Here is a 17,576-nt window from a genome sequence, read left to right as displayed (position 1 = left end):
GACAAGAGTCACCCACACTCAAGAGAGAGAAAACGAGAAACAAATACACACACGCACTGGACCCCAAACCGCCCTCCCGAATTCATCCTCAGTCCTCCGCGACCTAGAGTGCCAGGTAGGTGCACAACAACACACATGACCCGTAGCCATTTTCCTACGTCCAGTCTCTGCCCAATCCTTGCCGGTTGTGGCAAACGCGCTTGCGCAGCCCCGCTTCCGCGCACCGCTCTTCGCTACACCCACAATGCTCTGCGGCACCGACCTGTCGCAAAGACCGCGTTTCCCCGGCGAGTGAGTGAATCGCCTTCCGCGCTGTGCGGCAGCGAAGGTGGCCCTGGTCGTCTTCTGCCTCCTGTCGCGGGGCCAGAGCCCCCGACGGTTTCCAGCTGCTTTTAAGACTGGCCGGTACCACCTATCTCCGCAATGCCCCCCAAGAAACAGGCCCAGGCCGGGGGCAGCAAAAAGGCGGAACAGAAAAAGAAGGAGAAGATTATCGAAGTGAGTACCCACCTCCTCCCCCCACTCACGCCGCGAGCCCTGGGAGAAGTAGCCGCCCGGCTCCCTGACTCCCGCTCGTGTCTTCCGGATCCACGTGTCCCGCCCTTCGGCTCTGTGTGGCCCCCTGCCCCTTCCCCAGCCCCCTGATGACGCTCGCTGCCTCTCATCGCTATAGTGAAGTTGCTGACGCCCCCGCGCCTTGCTTCTCCGCCCACACGCCCGCCTTCATCCAACCTGGTTCGAAACGACCCTGGGGCCCGCCACCCGGCTTTGTCCTTCCCTAGTCCTCTCTGAATTGGAGACATTTCTAGGATTATGTTTAAAGGAATATGGTGAACGGGTTCGGGCCAGAGTATGGAAAGCCGACTCACGACGGGCCTTTGTGTTTTCTTTACTCATGATCCCAAGAGTGTTACTGTTATTTATTTCGAGCCAACAAATTACTATTTAATGGCCTTTTCGATCCATTTGTAAACTATTTAAAGAACCCTAAAAAAGTGGAGGTTTTTTCCTTCTGTCACAGCCCAGTGTCTTGTACATAGTACTAGATAAATATATTCTGGATTAAATTACCTAGAAAAACGCTTCCAAACAGATTAGGTTTCACCCTCATTTGCTGTATTAAATGCTATACCCGAATTATATATATACGGTTTAGTGCATTTGAGCCTGTAGCTCTTGGATGGCGAGGAACGCAGTTGGCATTCTTAAATATTTGGCATTTGTTTTTCAGTGACAGTATAAGTGAGTTTCCTTAACAGAGTGAACCATATTTGAGGTTCCATAGACATTTTCATACGGTGTAGCCCCCTACGAGATAATTTTTCCCTCGATTCCTACTATTAATCCTCTTTGTAGTTAGTTTTTCGTGTACTTTGGATGTAATTGGGAAAAACCGTGAGCATTTTCTTGCGTAAGTTATATCTGAATGATGGACATCCCTTTATGAAAGAGTAATGTTTCATTAAAACACAGTGTATATTGAGTGATTTTAAATGTTTATAAATGATTTTATAAAATACTCGGTTATTAAGTCTTTGAAAAGTGACTGAAAGTCCTTCAGAACTTTGTTATACAAACCTAATTAGGACATGTCTGTCAAATTTGACATAATTTTCCGTCTAATTTGATGAAAGTAAAATATTTATGAAGAATTCTAGTTACCTTGGCAAAGTTCCACCTCTGAAGAAGACCCTGTATTCTTATTGCAGACTTGTGCTCTTTAGAATTGTCATGTAACATAGCCAGAGGTTTTAAAACAAAATGATTATCTCCTTCACACCAATGTCTACTATATCACCTTTTTGAACAAGGTGGAATATTGAAACTAAGGTAGTTCTCTGGGAATGGTCATCTAATATCATTAGCTACTATGTAACCAACCAGATTTTAAGGATGTCAGTTTACTTGTCATTTTTGTTTTAAAGAATTATACATGGAAGTTATTTAAGTTTTCCATCAGCACTAAAAGCAATACACATCATGGCTCCAGTCATCTTGTAAGAAAGATTATTTTTGAGTAAAGAGAAGGCAACTTTAGTTTTATTCATGAAGCCTATTGAAAGATAAATACAAAATAAGACAGCTACATTAATTTACATATGGTGAAATTAAGCCTGCTTTTCCCATTTAACATATGATTAGCTTTTACTAGTCAAATGAATTAAGATCACTGTAACTCAAGATTAATGCCAAATATGTTTAAGCCATGCCTTTAATGTTAGTATCATTACAGATGTAATGAAAATAGTAGTTTTTTTCTTGCTTTGTTTTTCTTTTCATATAATCTTCAGTTCCCAGTCAGGCAAAGTGAACATCATATTTAAATGCTAGTGAAGTTTTGAAGATTTATGTACTACATGGACGTTTACTACCACTGGAAATGTAGAATAATATTGTGAATTAATAACGCTAAATTGAATTGGATTTATAGAGAATGTTATGCTATCCAGCCTGTTTAAGCAAAGTCTGCTTATATAATTCTGTTTTCTTTTCTGAAGAACCTCTAATGATTTCCACAGTGACTATGCCATTTAACATTCCCACCACTGATGCATGAGGATTACTATTTCTCCACATTCTCATCAACTCTTGTTATTTTCTGTTAATAACCAACATGGTTGGTGTGAAGTGTATCTCCTGGTTTTGATTTACATTTCTCCTAATTGCTAATGATGTTGAATATCTTTTCATTTGTGTATCTTCTTTGGGGAAATGTTATTCAAGCCCTTTGTGCATTTTTTAAATTAGATTGCTTCATTATTGAGTTGTGGGAGTTCGTTATATATCCTGGATATTAAACTCTTATCAGATACATAGTTTCCAAATATTTTTTCTCATTCTTGGGTTCTTTTCACTTATTTGATAATGTCCGTTGATGAACAGAAGTATTGTGAGGAAGTCCACTTTATCTATTTTTGTTGTCGTTGCTTGTGCTTTCAGTGTAAAGTCTTAAGAATTCATTGCCTAACAGGAAGTCCTGAAGAGACTTTCCTGTGCTTTCTCCTAAGAGATTTAAATTTAATGTTTTAAGTTTATGTTTAGTTCATTGATTCATTTCGAATTGATTTTTGTATGTGGTGGGAAGTAGGAGTCCAAGTTCATTCTTTTGCATATAGTTATCTAGTTTTCCCAGCACCATTTGCTAAAGAGACTATCCTTTCCCCAGTGTGCGGACTTGACACCCTTATCAAATTTCAGTGGCCATAGGCGTGAAGGTTTATTTCTGAAATCTCATTTCTGTTCCATTGGTCTGTTTGTCCTTATGCCATTACCACACTGGGGTGATTGCTATAGCAAGAAATGGTGCTGGATTTTCTCATGTCTTTTCTGTTGGGTGAAATGATCATTTGGCATTTTCACTATGTTCTGTTATTACAGTGTATTACATTGATTGATTTTCTTACATTGAAGCATCCTACCATTCATCATGGTACATAATCCTTTTTTTTTCTCTACCCTTCCACCTCCCCCCTCCCTGCTGTTTTTGCTGTCTGTTGGTTCACTGTGTGATCTTCTGTATCTATTTATCTTTTTGTCTTCTCATCTTTCTCCTCTAGGGTTCACCAGGATTCCATCTTGGGGACCTCTGATTGGAGAGAGGTTCCCTGTCAATTGTGCTACCTCAGTTACTGGTCTCTGCTGCGCTCCACCTTGACTCTCCCCTTGTCTCTCTTTTGTTATGTCATATGCGTGAATCACTTGCACCAGCACTGGCTCGCCACGCAGGCACTCATTTCACCATGTGGGCACTCGGCTTACCACACAGGCATGCTTGCTCTTTTTCTGTTTTACCAGGAGGCCCCAGGGATCAAACCTGGGTCCTCCCATATGTAGGCAGAAACCCTATCACTTGAGCCACATCCACGCCCTTACGTAATCTTTTTAATGTGTTTTTGGACTTAGTTTGTCAATATTTTGTTGAGGATTTTTGCATCTTCATTTATAAGAGATAATAGTTTGTAGTTTTCTTTTCTTGTGAATGTCCTTATCTGATGTTGGTATTAGGGTGATGGTGGCCTTTTGGAAAGGGTTAGGGTCTGTTCCTCCTCTTTGGACTTCTGGAAATGTTTGAGGATAACTGGTGTTACTTCTAAGAATGTTTGGTAAAATTCACTAGTGAAACCATCTGGTCCTGGGCTTTTCTTTGTTAAGGTTTTTGATTACTGATTTGATCTCTTTACTTGGTATTGGTCTATTGGGTTCTTCTTGTATCATTGCTGGTAGATTTATTTCTGTAAGGTCAATAGTAAGGTCCCCATTTTCATTTCTGATTTTAATTCTTTACTCCCTCTCTTTTTCTTGTCAATCTTGCTAAAAGGTTTGTCTATTTTTTTTTTTTTTTCATTTAAAATAACCAGCTCTAGGGTTCATTGAGTCCCTATTTTCCTGTTTTCTGTGTTATTTCTCTCCACTCTAATCTTCATTATTTCCTTCCCTCTGCTCACTTTAGGTTTAGTTTCCTCTTGTTTTTCTAGTTCTTCCAGGTGTGAAATTAGGTTATCTGTTTGAGATCTTCCTGTTTTAATAAAAGCATTTATTGCTGTATATTCCCCACTGAGCACTTCCTTTGCTGTATCCCACATGTTTGGGTATTTCTAATTTCTCTTGTGATTTCTTCTTTGACCCATTGGTTGGTCAAGATTACATATTGTTTAATTTCCATGTATTTGTGAATTTTACAGTTTTCCTTCTGTTGTTTCTTTCTAGCTTCATTCCATTGTGGACAGAGAATATACTTTGTGTGATTTTCATCATTTTAAATTTATTGAGAGTTGTATTGTGATCTAATATGGGTATATCCTGGAGATGATCCATGTGAACTTGAGAAGAATGTATGTTTTGCTGGTGTTGGGTCAAGTATTCTATATATGTGTGTTAAGTTTGTTCAGCTTCTCTGTTTCCTTACTTATCTTCTATCGAGATGTTCTATCCATTTGTTAAAGTGGAGTATTGAAGTGTCTCCTACTACTAGAGTAGACTGTTTTTTCCTTTCAAATCTGTCAATATTTGTTTCATGTATTTTGAGGCTCTGTTGTTAGGTGTATATAGTTTACTGTTATCTGTTTTTGTTGAGCTGGACTTTTTATCAGTTTATAGTGTCCTTCTTTGTCATTGTAGTTTTTTACTTAAAGTCTGTTTTGTCTGTTACTAGTGGAGCTACCCCAGTTCTCTTGGTTATTATTTGCATAGAATATTTTTTTTAATTTTACTTTTGAACTACTGTGTAAGTTTAAGGTGAGTCTCTTATAAACAGCATATAGTTGCATCATGCTTTTTACTCATTCTGCCAGTCACTGCCTTTGATTGGAGAGTCAAACCACTAACATTTGAAGTAATTACTGATATATCAGTATTTATTTCTGCCATTCTCCTATTTGTTTTTGTTGTTGTTGGTTTTTTTTTGTTTTTGTTTTTGGTAAATCTAGCATCCTAAATCTATAACAATCTTGTTTGAGTTGATACCACCTTAACTTAGTAGCATACATATACTATATTCCTATTACCTTCCATTCCTCTCTGTATGCTGTTCTTGTCACAAATATCACCTTCATACATTATGTGACCAACACCATAGATTTATAGCTTTTTGTGTGTGTTTACATTTTAGATAATATAAGAATTAAAGAGTGGAGTTACAGTCTAAAAATAGAATGGTACTGACATTTATATTTACCCATTTAGTTGCCTTTACTGGAGATTTTATTTCTGTACAGCTTCAAGCTGCTATCTAGTGGTCTTACCTTTCAACCTGAAAAACTACTATTAGCATTTCTTGTAGGGCAGATCTAGTGGTGACTAACTCCCTCAGCTTTTATTTATCTATATGTCTTGCTCCCCCATATATTTTTTTTAACATCAGTTTTATTGATACGTGTTAATAAAGCATAAATCATTCAAAATGTACAATCAGTGGTATTTGGTGTAATCACATATTTGTGCATTCATCATTTCATTCTTACAGTGCTTTCATTATTCCAAAAATAGTAAAAAACAAAACTCACCTCTCATTCTCTCTGTGCTTCCCCTGCTATACATACCTGCTCTTCTTCCTTCTCTCTAGTATATTTGTATTTATATTTTGTAGAAACAGTTTTATATACGCAATATCACCCATACTCGTGTTTTGCATGAGATTTTATTATCTTATACAGTCCCATGTTCTTAGCTTTCCTTCTAGTAATATACATGTCCTAAGACTTTCCCTTTCAACCAGTCATACCCCTATAATCTGCTAGTTACAAACAAGTGATATGCTTTTTCCATTTCTATCATTTACAAAGATTTACAAACAACCTTTTTACCAACTCCGCACAGATTAACCCTCAGCTTTCCATTCTTTCCCCTCCTATTTTGAATTTACACAGTATATTTAGTTCATAATAGCACAGTCATATAGTATTTGTCCTTTTGTGTCTTGCTTGCTTCACTCAACATTATGTCCTCCAGGTTCATCTATGTTGTCATATGCTTCGCTGCTTCATTTCTTCTAGCTGCATAATATTCTATTGTGTGTATACACCACAATTTCTTTATCCATTCATCAGTTGGTGGACTGGGTTTCCAACTTTTGGCAGTCATGAATAATTCTGCTGTGAACATAAGTGTGCAGATATCTATTTGTGTCTCTGCTTACAGTTCTTCTGCGTATATACCTAGTAATGGTATTGCTGGGTCGCATGGCAAGTCTATATTCAACTTCCTTAGGAACTACCAAACAGTCCTCCACAGTGGCTGTACCATTGTACATTCCCACCAACAGTGAATAAGCATTCCTATCTCTCCCTGTCCTCTCCAACATTTTCAGTTTCCCAACTTTTTTCTGGCTTTTTAATAGTGGCCCGTTTAATAGGTGTGAAATGATATCACTCTGTAGTTTTGATTTGCATTTCCCAAATCGTGTAGTGATATTGAACATTTTTTTATCTTTCTTTTCACTTCATATTTCTTTGGACAATTGTCCTTTCAGGTCTTTTGCCCATTTTTTACTCAGGTAGTGTGTCTTTTTGTTGTTGAGTTGTATGACTTCTTTGTATATCATGGGTATTAAATGCATGTCAGATATTGCCAAATATCTTTTCCCATTAAGTCAGCTGTTTTCACCCTTTTAACAAAGTCCTTTAAGGTGTGAAAGTGTTTAATTTTGAGCAGATTCCTTTTATCTATCATAATTTCTTTTGTTGCTTATGCTTTGGGTGTAAGGTTTAAGAAACTACCACCTACCACAAAATCTTGATGTTTTCTTACATTTTCTTATAGTAGTTGATAGTTGTCACTTTTATATTTAGGTCCTTGAACCATTTCGAGTTAATTTTTGCATAAGGTATGAGATCGGGGTCTTCATTCTTTCTTTGGATATGGCTGTCCAGTTCTCCCAGCACCGTTTGTTGAATAGACTGTTCTGTCCCAGCTAAGAGGGCTTGACCACCTTGTCATCACTTGACTAGATGTGAGAGTCTCTTTCTGAGCTCTTGATTTGGTTCCATTGGTCAATGTATCTTTATGCATGCTGTTTTTACCATTGTAACTAAGTAATATGCTTTAAAGTCCAGAAGTGAGAGTCCTCCAACTTCATTTTCCTAAGATCTTTTTGACTATTTGGGGCTCTTTTCCTTTCCAAATAAATTTGATAATTGGTTTTTCCACTTCCACACAAAAGGCTTTTGAGATATTTATTGGGATCAGTTTGGGTAGAATTGCCATCTTAATGACATTTAGTCTTTCCAGTCCATGAACACGGAATGTCTAACCATTTTTTAATAATTCTTCAGTTTCTTTTCCCAATGTTTTATAGTTTTCTGAATACAGGTCTTTTGTGTTCTTGGTTAAGTTTACTCCTAAATATTTGATTGTTTTAGTTGCTATTATAAAAAGAATATTTTTCTGATTCCTCCTCAGATTGCACTCAGGAATGTATAAAAACACTATTATTTTTGTGTATTAATCTTGTATCCTGCCCCTTTGCTGAACTCTTCTATTAGTTCTAGTAGCTCTGTTGTGGATTTTTCATGAGTTAATCTTTCCTCTTTTTGAAGGACAGTTTTGTTGAATATAGAATTCCTCGTTGACAGGTTTTTTTTCCCCCTTTCAGCGCTTTAAATTATATCATTCCATTATCTTCTCATCTCATTTCTAATGAGAAATTGGCACTCAGTCTTCGGAGGATCCCTTGTACAGTATGTGTGTTTCTCTCTTGTTGCTTTCAGGAGTCTCTCTTTGTCCTTAGTATTAGATAGTTTAACTATGATGTGTCTAAGTGTAAATCTCTTTGAGTTTATGATATTTGGAGTTCAGTTAACATCTTCGAGATGTATATGACTTTACGTTTGGGAAGTTTTCAGTATTATTTCTTCAGATAAACTTTCTGCCCCTTTTTTTCTTCTCCTCCTAGGATACCCATAATACCTATATTTGTGTGCTTGATGGTGTCCCATAGATTTTTAGGCTCTGCTAACTTTTTTCATTCTTTGTTCTTCAGAATGGATAATTTCATTTGTCCTATTTTCAAGTTTGCTGATTCTTTCTTATGCTAACTCATTACAGACCATCTGCTGTTGAACTCTTCTAGGCAGTTCTTTATTTCAGTTATTATACTTTTCAGCTCGAGTATTTCTTTTTAATTCCATCTTTTAATTTCTTTTTATTGAAATTCACATTTTACTCTTATTTTGATTTTCTTATATCCTTTAGCTTTTTGTCTCTATTTTCTTTTGAGTCTGAGCATTTTTAAGGCATTTTCTAAAAGTCTTCGTATGTCAAACATATGGAATTCTTCCTTGTGGATGATTTTGCACCTTCATTTTGTTTCCTTTATTGAGCCATTTTTTTTTTCCTGATTCTTTTTATGCCTTGTGATTTTTTTTTTTTTTTTTTTTTATTGTTGGAATCTGGACATTTGAATATTTAAGTGTGTTAGTTCTGGAAATCATATTCTTACCTTCCCAGGCTTTGCCAGGGTTTTTATTGTTTTTGTTGTTGAAGTCTGCTTGTGATTTTCTCAAACTCTTCGTGTGGACACTGTACTCCTTGACTTATATCTTGCTGAGTTCTCTATTCCTTGAACTTGTATTCAGCCACTGTTGTGAGAAATTACTTTGAATGCTGGAAGTTAACAAAAAGGAAGAAAGAAAGAAAGTTTCCTCCGTCTTGGCAGATTGGCTCAGTGCTTGTGCTCTCTTTCAGCACTTAGCCAGCCTTAACAGTGGGCCTGAAAAATAGCCTGAGGTGAAAGCATGGGGTTCTCTGGTCTTTTCTGAGTATGGGTCTTATTCTGGGGATGTGAGAATGGCCTTATCAGTTCCTCTGTATACACACATGCTTGGTATGCACCTAACTTTCCCTAGGAAATTCACTCCTTTGCCTATTTTATGTCAGTCCCAGGAAACTATGGTTTGATTGTTTTCTTATGGTGGTTTAGCAGCTCTGCCAGCAGCTTCTATATCCAGAACAAGTTTGGGACCAGCAAGAAAGCGATAAGTATCCTGGATCAGTCTTTCAGGCTGCCACCTGATGGGTGGTACAGGCATAAATGTGCTCTAATATGCATATAGAGTTACTGTGCTCCCTTCAGAAATGAGGAACATGGATCTGCACTAGGAATGCAGTGGGGAAGGAGTTGAGGAAGGGCCAGGCCAGTAAAGATGCTTCAAAAGTTTCCTACCCTCCCCCTCCCTTTTTTTTTTTTAAGACGTTGAGACCTCATGCATGGGAATCACCTCAACCACTGAGCTACACCTCCTCACATTTCCTACTGTTTTTAAGTTTCCTTTTTCTTGATTCCATATTCTCCCAGTTATTGCAACCCTTAACTATCTTCCAGAGTTCTGAGAAAGTTGGTTCTGCCAATGTCTGCAGATTTTTCAATGTTGCCATGGGCTAAGCAAACTCAGGAGTTTCTCATTTCACCATCTTGCTGATCGCTGATTTTTTTTTCTTTTCATGTGTGTGTTTTTTTTAAATTTTCTTTAAAAGCTTCAGATTACATAAATGTTACATAAAAAGGGGGGACTCCCATATGCCCTCCCTCTCCCTCTCCCTCATTTTCATGGATTTTTAAGTAACACTTCATGGACTTTAAAAAAAAATGGTTGCCTGTCTACCTGTCCCTCTTCTTTACCTCTATGGCTTCCACTGCCACTGCTATATTTATTGTAGAAAAACAGCATGGAACTTTTGAGATCTACAAGTATGTGAAGTGAAAAGAAGCATAAAAGGCAGCAATTTATAGAAAGGAGCATTAGCTTTGGAGTCACTTAGATCTATTAGATAAACTTAGGTTTGATTTGCATATTTTATCTTCTAGTTCTGTAGCTTTGGACGAGTTACATCTAAGCTATAGTTTCTCATCTGCAAAATGGAGCTAATTATTACTGGAGAGAGCTGTGGGTTAAATGAGATAACAGGTGACATGCCTAACATAAATGGCACCCATTTTATTTATTAATATTATAGACAAGAACTAGTTAGGGGAAATAACCACAGCCTGACCTATATGGTGCTTGCTTCCTTCCCACCTGAAAATCATTTATTCATACTGTCTACAGCCTTTTCTTTCCCCCTTTAATAACTCCCCAAAATTTTATGAATTCATGTTCATTTAAGATTTTTTTTTTCAGAAATGAATATATCAAAAAGGGTTATTGTTGGAGAAAAATGGTGCTCACTCTGACACAGAGACTGATGTGACCACAGGCAGAGAATGAATTTATTGAGAAGCTCTCCCAGCAGAGGGGGTCTGAAGAACAGACTTCAGCCCACTCCTGGAAGTGGGGGGGGATGAATTTATACTGAACTTTCCTAGGCAGGGAAATGATAGTTGGTAGGAGGGGGTTGAGAGTCCCAAGTGAGGTGCAGGGACCAATAGGAAGCCCTAGAGGTGAAAATTTTCCCTGAAAATGACGAGAGGATAGTGGGGTAGTGAGTTATGGTTTCTTGGAATGCTGCAGGAGCAGATGTTTTTTTGATCTGTAGGGATTAAAGGGTTTCTTTATCTCCCTTTGATATGTGGGTAGGGAAGTTCTCCATTTCTCTTTACTCCCATCTCTAGATGGTTTCTTTGTTTAACCTGTGGGGAAGTGCCAGTGCCCTTAGACAGGTAGGTTTATTGGAGATGGGGTTAGCCTTTCCCCATTGCATATCAGGAAACTGAGCTACAGCTTAATTATTGCAAGCCTCTAACAGTTATAGTTTTGTTATATATTTACACAGTCCCAAATGGCATATTCCATTTGCTTTCTTATAGGTAAAATTTAATAACAAACTGACTTCATCACTGAGGAATAGAAAGTTTGATTATGAAAAGGGAAATTAATCTTTGGGGTTATGCAAGCAAATGAAGGATGTCCTGCCAAGGACTTGTAGAAGCAAGGAAATAGTGGTCGGGATCTGCTGAAATGGGAACCAGGTGTATAACGGATAGAGAAAGAAATTTGGTTACCAGTGACAAACCTCAGCCCTGGTCAAATCTTGATTACTAGAATCTAGATTAACGAGTTTGATAATATCTGTTGGGTGGATAGACAGTAGAAATCTATTAGTGCATTGTGAGGGCTGGGGGGAAATTAATGAGGTAAAAAGTATCAACCTAGTGTCTCAAGAGCTTGGAACTCTATTCAATGCTACCCTGTCCCCCTTTCTTTTTTTAAAATATCTTGTTTAAGGAGTGGTGTCTGGCCTGTTAAAAGAGCAGGGAGTGGGGAGTGGGCAAGAGAAAAGCATGAGTTTTAAACCATGAGTTTCCATCCTCTTCAGGTTGAAAAGGAGTCTCAGGGAACCTCCTTTTTTTAGAACTGTTTTTCTAAGCTCCTTTGTATTCAGTTTCCCAGGTTATAAACACACACTCACACACCATTCCTTTACTGTAACCTAACTTTTGAAACCTTACTGAATCCAAGGAGGACTGCAATATCCTTTTTTGTTTGTTTCTTTTTTTGAGGTTCCAGGGGTCAGGGATTGAGTCTAGGATTTCTTATGTGGGGGGCTGGTGCTCAGTCACTGAGCCACATCGGCTGCCTTGAATTGGTTTTTTCATTTGTTTACTTGTTTGGTTTGTTTTTTTCCTTTTAGAGACACTGGGGACTGAACCTGGGACCTCCCATGTGTGACGCAGGCACTCAACTGCTTGAGCCACATCTGCTCTTAACTTTTTTTTTCTCTCCCCTTCCCGCCCCGCCCCCCCGCCTGGTTTTCTGCTCTCTGTGTCCATTTGCTGTATGTTCTTCTGTGACCACTTCTATCCTTATCAGTGGCACCAGGAATCTGTTTCTTTCTGTTGCGTCATCTTGTTGTGTCAGCTCTCTGTGTGTGTGGTGCCATTCTTGGGCAGGCTGCACTTTCTTTTACCCTGGGCGGCTCTCCTTACAGAGTGCGCTCCTTGCGCGTGGGGCCTCCCCTACATGGGGGACACTCCTGCATGGCAGGACACTCCTTGCGTGCATCAGCTCTGCACATGGATCAGCTCCACACAGGTCAAGGAGGCCCGGGGTTTGAACCATGGACCTCTCATGTGGTAGGCAGACGCCCTATCCATTGGGCCAAGTCCGCTTTCCCTCTTAACTTTATTTTAACTGTGATTTTTATTGATTGTAACTTCTTTTCATCCTTTCCTTCAGCCCCCCTCTACTTGGGTTAATCTTAATGTAAGAGTCTGTTCTAAGTCCAGGAAAAAGGGTGGAAGCTCTCTTGAAGTTTTTCAAATTGCAAACTACCCAATTTTTAGGAGTTAATGCTGGTGTCCTAGTTCCACCGTGTTGTATCTAGAAAGCTTTTTTTGTACCAACCCAGTACCTAAGCAGGTTTCTCTGGAATAGCTTTTCATGGTGGAAAGAACAAAGACTTTGCTCAGAGTTAAATATACCTTGGTTCACATATCTTCGTCATTTAATAGTTAACACTTATTAGACCAGACACAATTCTCAGTGTTTTGTATATATTGGGGAAAGCAGAAGAGGGAGAAGTCAAGCCACCTACAAGTTATAGATTTACAAAGCTCCTTTAATTCTCACAACAACAAAGGTAAGTATTATTACCCTTTTTACAGTAGAGAAAACAGGCCTAGAAGTTAAATAACTCTTCCAAGGTTATAGAACTGGCAAATGACATAGGTAGGACTCGAAACCAGGAAGTGCCTGTTATCAACCGCTATTTATACTGCATCTTTGTGGTAATTTTTTTTTTCTCCCCCCCTGCCTCTCTCCCCCCGCCCCCATCCCTGTTGTCTATTCTCTGTGTTCATTTTGCTGCGTGTACTTCTTTTGTCTGCTTCTGCTGTCGTCAGCGGCACGGGAATCTGTGTCTCTTTCTGTTGCATCATCTTGCTGCGTCAGCTCTTGTGTGTGCGGCGCCATTCCTCGGCAGGCTGAACTTTATTTCGTGCTTGACAGCTCTCCTTATGGGGCACACTCATTGCACGTGGGACTCCCCTACGCTGGCGCACCCCTGCGTGGCACGGCATTCCTTGCACACATCAGCACTGCGCGTGGGCCAGCTCCACGCAGGTCAAGGAGGCCTGGGGTTTGACCTGTGGACCTCCCATGTGGTAGACGGATGCCTTATCCACTGGACCAAGTCCACTTCCCTTTGTAGTAATTTTTAACTTTCAAAACAACACTAAAAGATTAAACACTCTTTACAAATAAAACTGGGGTAACAAGTGTAAAGTAATTTACTCAGCTCACTTTGTAGTGCTAGGATTAGAACTTAAGCATCTGACCGTATCGTTTATACCTTACTAAGTGATAAAACTTCAAAGGAATTACTGAACATTTCTGAGTCTCTATATCCATATTTATTGAACAAGATAAAGCATGTCATAGGATAGTTTAAGAGGAATAAATAAAATGTATATTCAAGAGTTTATGTAATATATGCTAGGTAAAGAAGATCCCATTTTTCCTGTGGGGAAAAAAAAATTCTGAGTTTTAACCAAATTAGAGACTTTCAAAACACCACTCACATTTTCTCTTGAGACTGGTTAATTTTGTACAATGTGGTATGTAATTAAACCTGAAAATCTTCTTTTTAATTATCTTTTTTAAAGTTAATAGATCACACAAAACGTTACATTAAAGAAATAAGATTCCCATATACCCCACTCCCATCATTTTTTTATTGTATTTTTTTTTGAAGATACATAGATCACAAAAAAATGTTACATTAAAAAATGAGGTTCCCATATACTCCACACACCCCCACACATCCCATTCCTCCCACATCACAACCTCTTTCATCATTGTGGCACATTCATTGCATTTGGTGAATACATTTTGGAGCACTACTGCACCACATGGATAATAGTTTACAAAACATGAAATGCTTTTAACATCTACAGAAGCTCTTGCCGTGAACACTTTTGTTTTCTAGCTGGTCATGTCACTTAAGACAACTCTTCCTTCCTGAGTTGTCAGTTGTCAGTATCTACCTTGCTATGTGTCCTTTCTTATTCATAGTTTACTTCTACTCTGTAGTAGTACATGGAACATGAGTTTAACCCCAGTTATATTCTTCTTTGGCAGAGCATCTATAGATGCTGTTGTACTTTGATCCAGATACAATATTTTTATTGTGAGTTTTGCCCTCTCCCATGAGAGTTCATATTTTGTCAAAAGAAACTGGCCTTTCACACCTGGCTCCTACGTATTACACAGTGATAATCTCTCTCCATTTTGTCACATTACCCTTGACCATCTTTCCTACTAATTGGATTGAAAGTTAAACTTGTTTATAAAAACAAAGAAGCCATCCATTAAAAAGCCCAATGCAGACATTTTCCAGCTTTTAAGTGCCCCCTTTTTTCATATATTTAGGCTATAAAAATTCAAGTAGAATTTTGTAATATTATTTAGGATATACAATTTGGTAGGAAAAAGTGAAGTTTTGGTATATGGGTCGATATAGACGTCACAAATAAAAGAGATACTGCTCAGTGAGAAATAACCGTTTAAACCAAGACCCTACTGAACTTTGTAATCTTAACATTGACAGATCTGTTATTGTTATTGGGATGCTGTAAGGATTATTTCTTATTGGGTGTTGTGTTAGGGTTCTCCAGGGAAACAGAACTGATAGGAGATATTTATAAGTAAATAATGTAAGTATTACAAGATTTTTTTTAATAGGAATTGGCTCACACAACTGTGGCATGGGCATGGCTGAATTCCATAGGGCTGGCCACAAGCTGGGAACTCCAATGAAGGTTTTCAGTGAATTCCCCAGGAAGAGCTGACTGGCTGAAGTAGAGGTTGGGAATCCTCCTTACGAAATCTTTGCTACTTCTTTAAAGGCCTTCAAGTGATTGGAACCTCTCAGATTGTTGGATACAGTCAACTTACTGATGATATAAATTCACAAAATATCTCCACAAGCCAGTGCTTGCTTGACCAAAGAACTGGACACCATAATCTAGTCAAGTTGACATGAATTTAACCATCATAGATGGTTTCAAATATTCTCTCAATTCTCTCAATTTGTTCCATATCCAACTTGTCAGTATAAGTGGTATTCACTACCTGTAATATTTTCTTCCCATTGCTCTTTCCCTTCCCTTAGAAACAATGCCAAAATATAAAGGCTTTTAAACTTCATATATTTCAGACTTAATACCTCTCAGGGCTCCTTAATTACTTTCAAAAAAGAAGACTTTTTTCATTGAGATACCCACTTCAATCAAGATGGCAGAATGAGAAGCTTCATGGCTCTCTCCCCCATAGAAGCTTTGAACAACCAGCAAGAAGTGACAGGAACATTTTTTTCAAAGCTACAGAAAACAATTAAAGAACTGTAGTAATAGGGCAAGTGCCAAATCAAGAAAGAGGCCCTAAAGTAAACACAAAATCAGAGTATCTAATTCAGAGAGAGAGAAGAATACAGGTTATGGGGGAAGGGGCAGCATTAATGGGGAGTTACTGCAAAATGAGTATAGGATTTCTGTTTTGGGTGAAGGGAAAGTTCTAGTAATAGATGGTGGTGAGGGTATTGCAACATTGTGAAGGTGATTAATCTCTCTGAATGGTATGCTTGGGAGGGTTTGGAATGGGAAGATTTATGTTTTATGTATGCTTCCACAATTTGAAAAGAAGAGAAATTAAAGAGAAAATGACAATTACATGCAATAAATAACATTGGATGGTATGTAAGAATGGAGGAGAAGACTCAAAATGACATTACTGGTATATATATAGAATCAAGGGTGAACTTGATAGTCTAATACTGTGATTGCAAAGGGAGAATATAAAGCTGAAAAGGAAAAGGAAGATTAAAACATAAATGGGAATGTGATTCATCAAGTAATAGATCTCTTATTCCAGTAGTTGTCATAAAGTTAGCAAATTCAGAACTGTTCAGTGGTAAAGTTCAATGAATAGTTCAAATCCTTATCACTGTAATGATGATAATGATGTCGCAACCCAGGATAGTGATAAATGAAAATGACCCTGATGTTTTAAGGTTTAGAGATGATTCTCCACCAACAATGTATTTTTCTCATATTATATATTATATTTCTCATATTATCACACCTAAAAGGCTGGAAAAAATACTGCTTTAAAATTTCATGAGAAAATAAAACATAAATGTGAACAAAAGAACAGCTCTGGCAGTGGTCATTCTGCCTAGGAGCTGCCTACTGTGACATTTAAAGAGTGTTTGTTGATGTTGTAAATGGAGAATACTTTCTTATAAATCAATACTGAAGTCCCTAAACAGAGAAAACAGTATAGTGATGCCACTGAAAACAGCTGCTAAATTTGGTCATAGACAGGGAGGGAATTCTGAGTAGTATTAACTGTGAAGAAGCACTTGCAGTGACACCAATTGAGAGCATTTTGGAAGAACAACAAGAAATCACCAAAAGAAATTTTATCCTTAGGCTTTTTCTGGAACTGTAATAGAAAAAGAATTTTTACCACCCTCTTTAAGACATCATCCAGCCATTGCTCTTCCTGTACTATTCACTATTCCAGAACAAAAACTGTTGTCATATGTGTCAGAGGAAACTACCAAGAGGGTTTCAAAGTTCAAACCTGCCAGATTGCAACAGAAAAACTAGGCTCTAGCTGGGAAATAGGAGTTTATATCCTGAAACCTAGTTTTGCATTTGTTTAGAATCTATATAGCAAAATACATTATTTGTAGTTTGAAATAAGGGATCCTGAGTTGATTTGGCAATTTGGCAGCAAGTTCTCTTACCCTTATCGGTGTTATTAAAGTAAATGTTTAAATACTTAATATTCAGCTTGCTTTTATTAATTCCCTAAATACCAGCAACTCCCTTGTCTAAGTTTGTCTTATGATGCTGTGGCAGCATTTCAAGTTATTTCTTAAGGAATACTGTTTATATGCATTGTTTTGTGTTTCAAGCTAAATGCAGGCAATTTTGTACAAGTTGTGAAGTCATCCATGAACAAGAGAATGAGAAAAAAAATACAGACTTCATCTTGAAATTAGGAAACATCTATATGGAAGATTGAAAGTGGATGGGTGGATTAACTGACCTAGTAGAACAGAGTAGTCAGACTTGCATGCCTGCCAAGGAGTATGTCATTGAGAAGCAAGTGGATTTGCTCTGCAAAATCTGGAAAAGC

General features: G+C 38.0%; 1 protein-coding gene across 1 annotated transcript in view; it reads left to right on the top strand.

The window, feature by feature from the left end:
* Positions 1-243: 243 nt before the first annotated feature.
* Positions 244-17,576, top strand: part of ZC3H15 (zinc finger CCCH-type containing 15) — a 30,421-nt gene continuing 13,088 nt past the window's right edge. Inside the window, exon 1 of the mRNA XM_004477036.4 lies at positions 244-498. Within this exon, the coding sequence (XP_004477093.1) occupies positions 424-498 (75 nt within the window). The 5' untranslated portion in view covers positions 244-423. The remainder of the gene's footprint in view (positions 499-17,576) is intronic.

Source organism: Dasypus novemcinctus, chromosome 7, assembly GCF_030445035.2.
Source record: "Dasypus novemcinctus isolate mDasNov1 chromosome 7, mDasNov1.1.hap2, whole genome shotgun sequence".
Lineage (NCBI taxonomy): Eukaryota > Metazoa > Chordata > Mammalia > Cingulata > Dasypodidae > Dasypus > Dasypus novemcinctus.
Note: the sequence above shows the minus strand (reverse complement) of the source record. Positions and strands in the feature narration are given on the sequence as shown.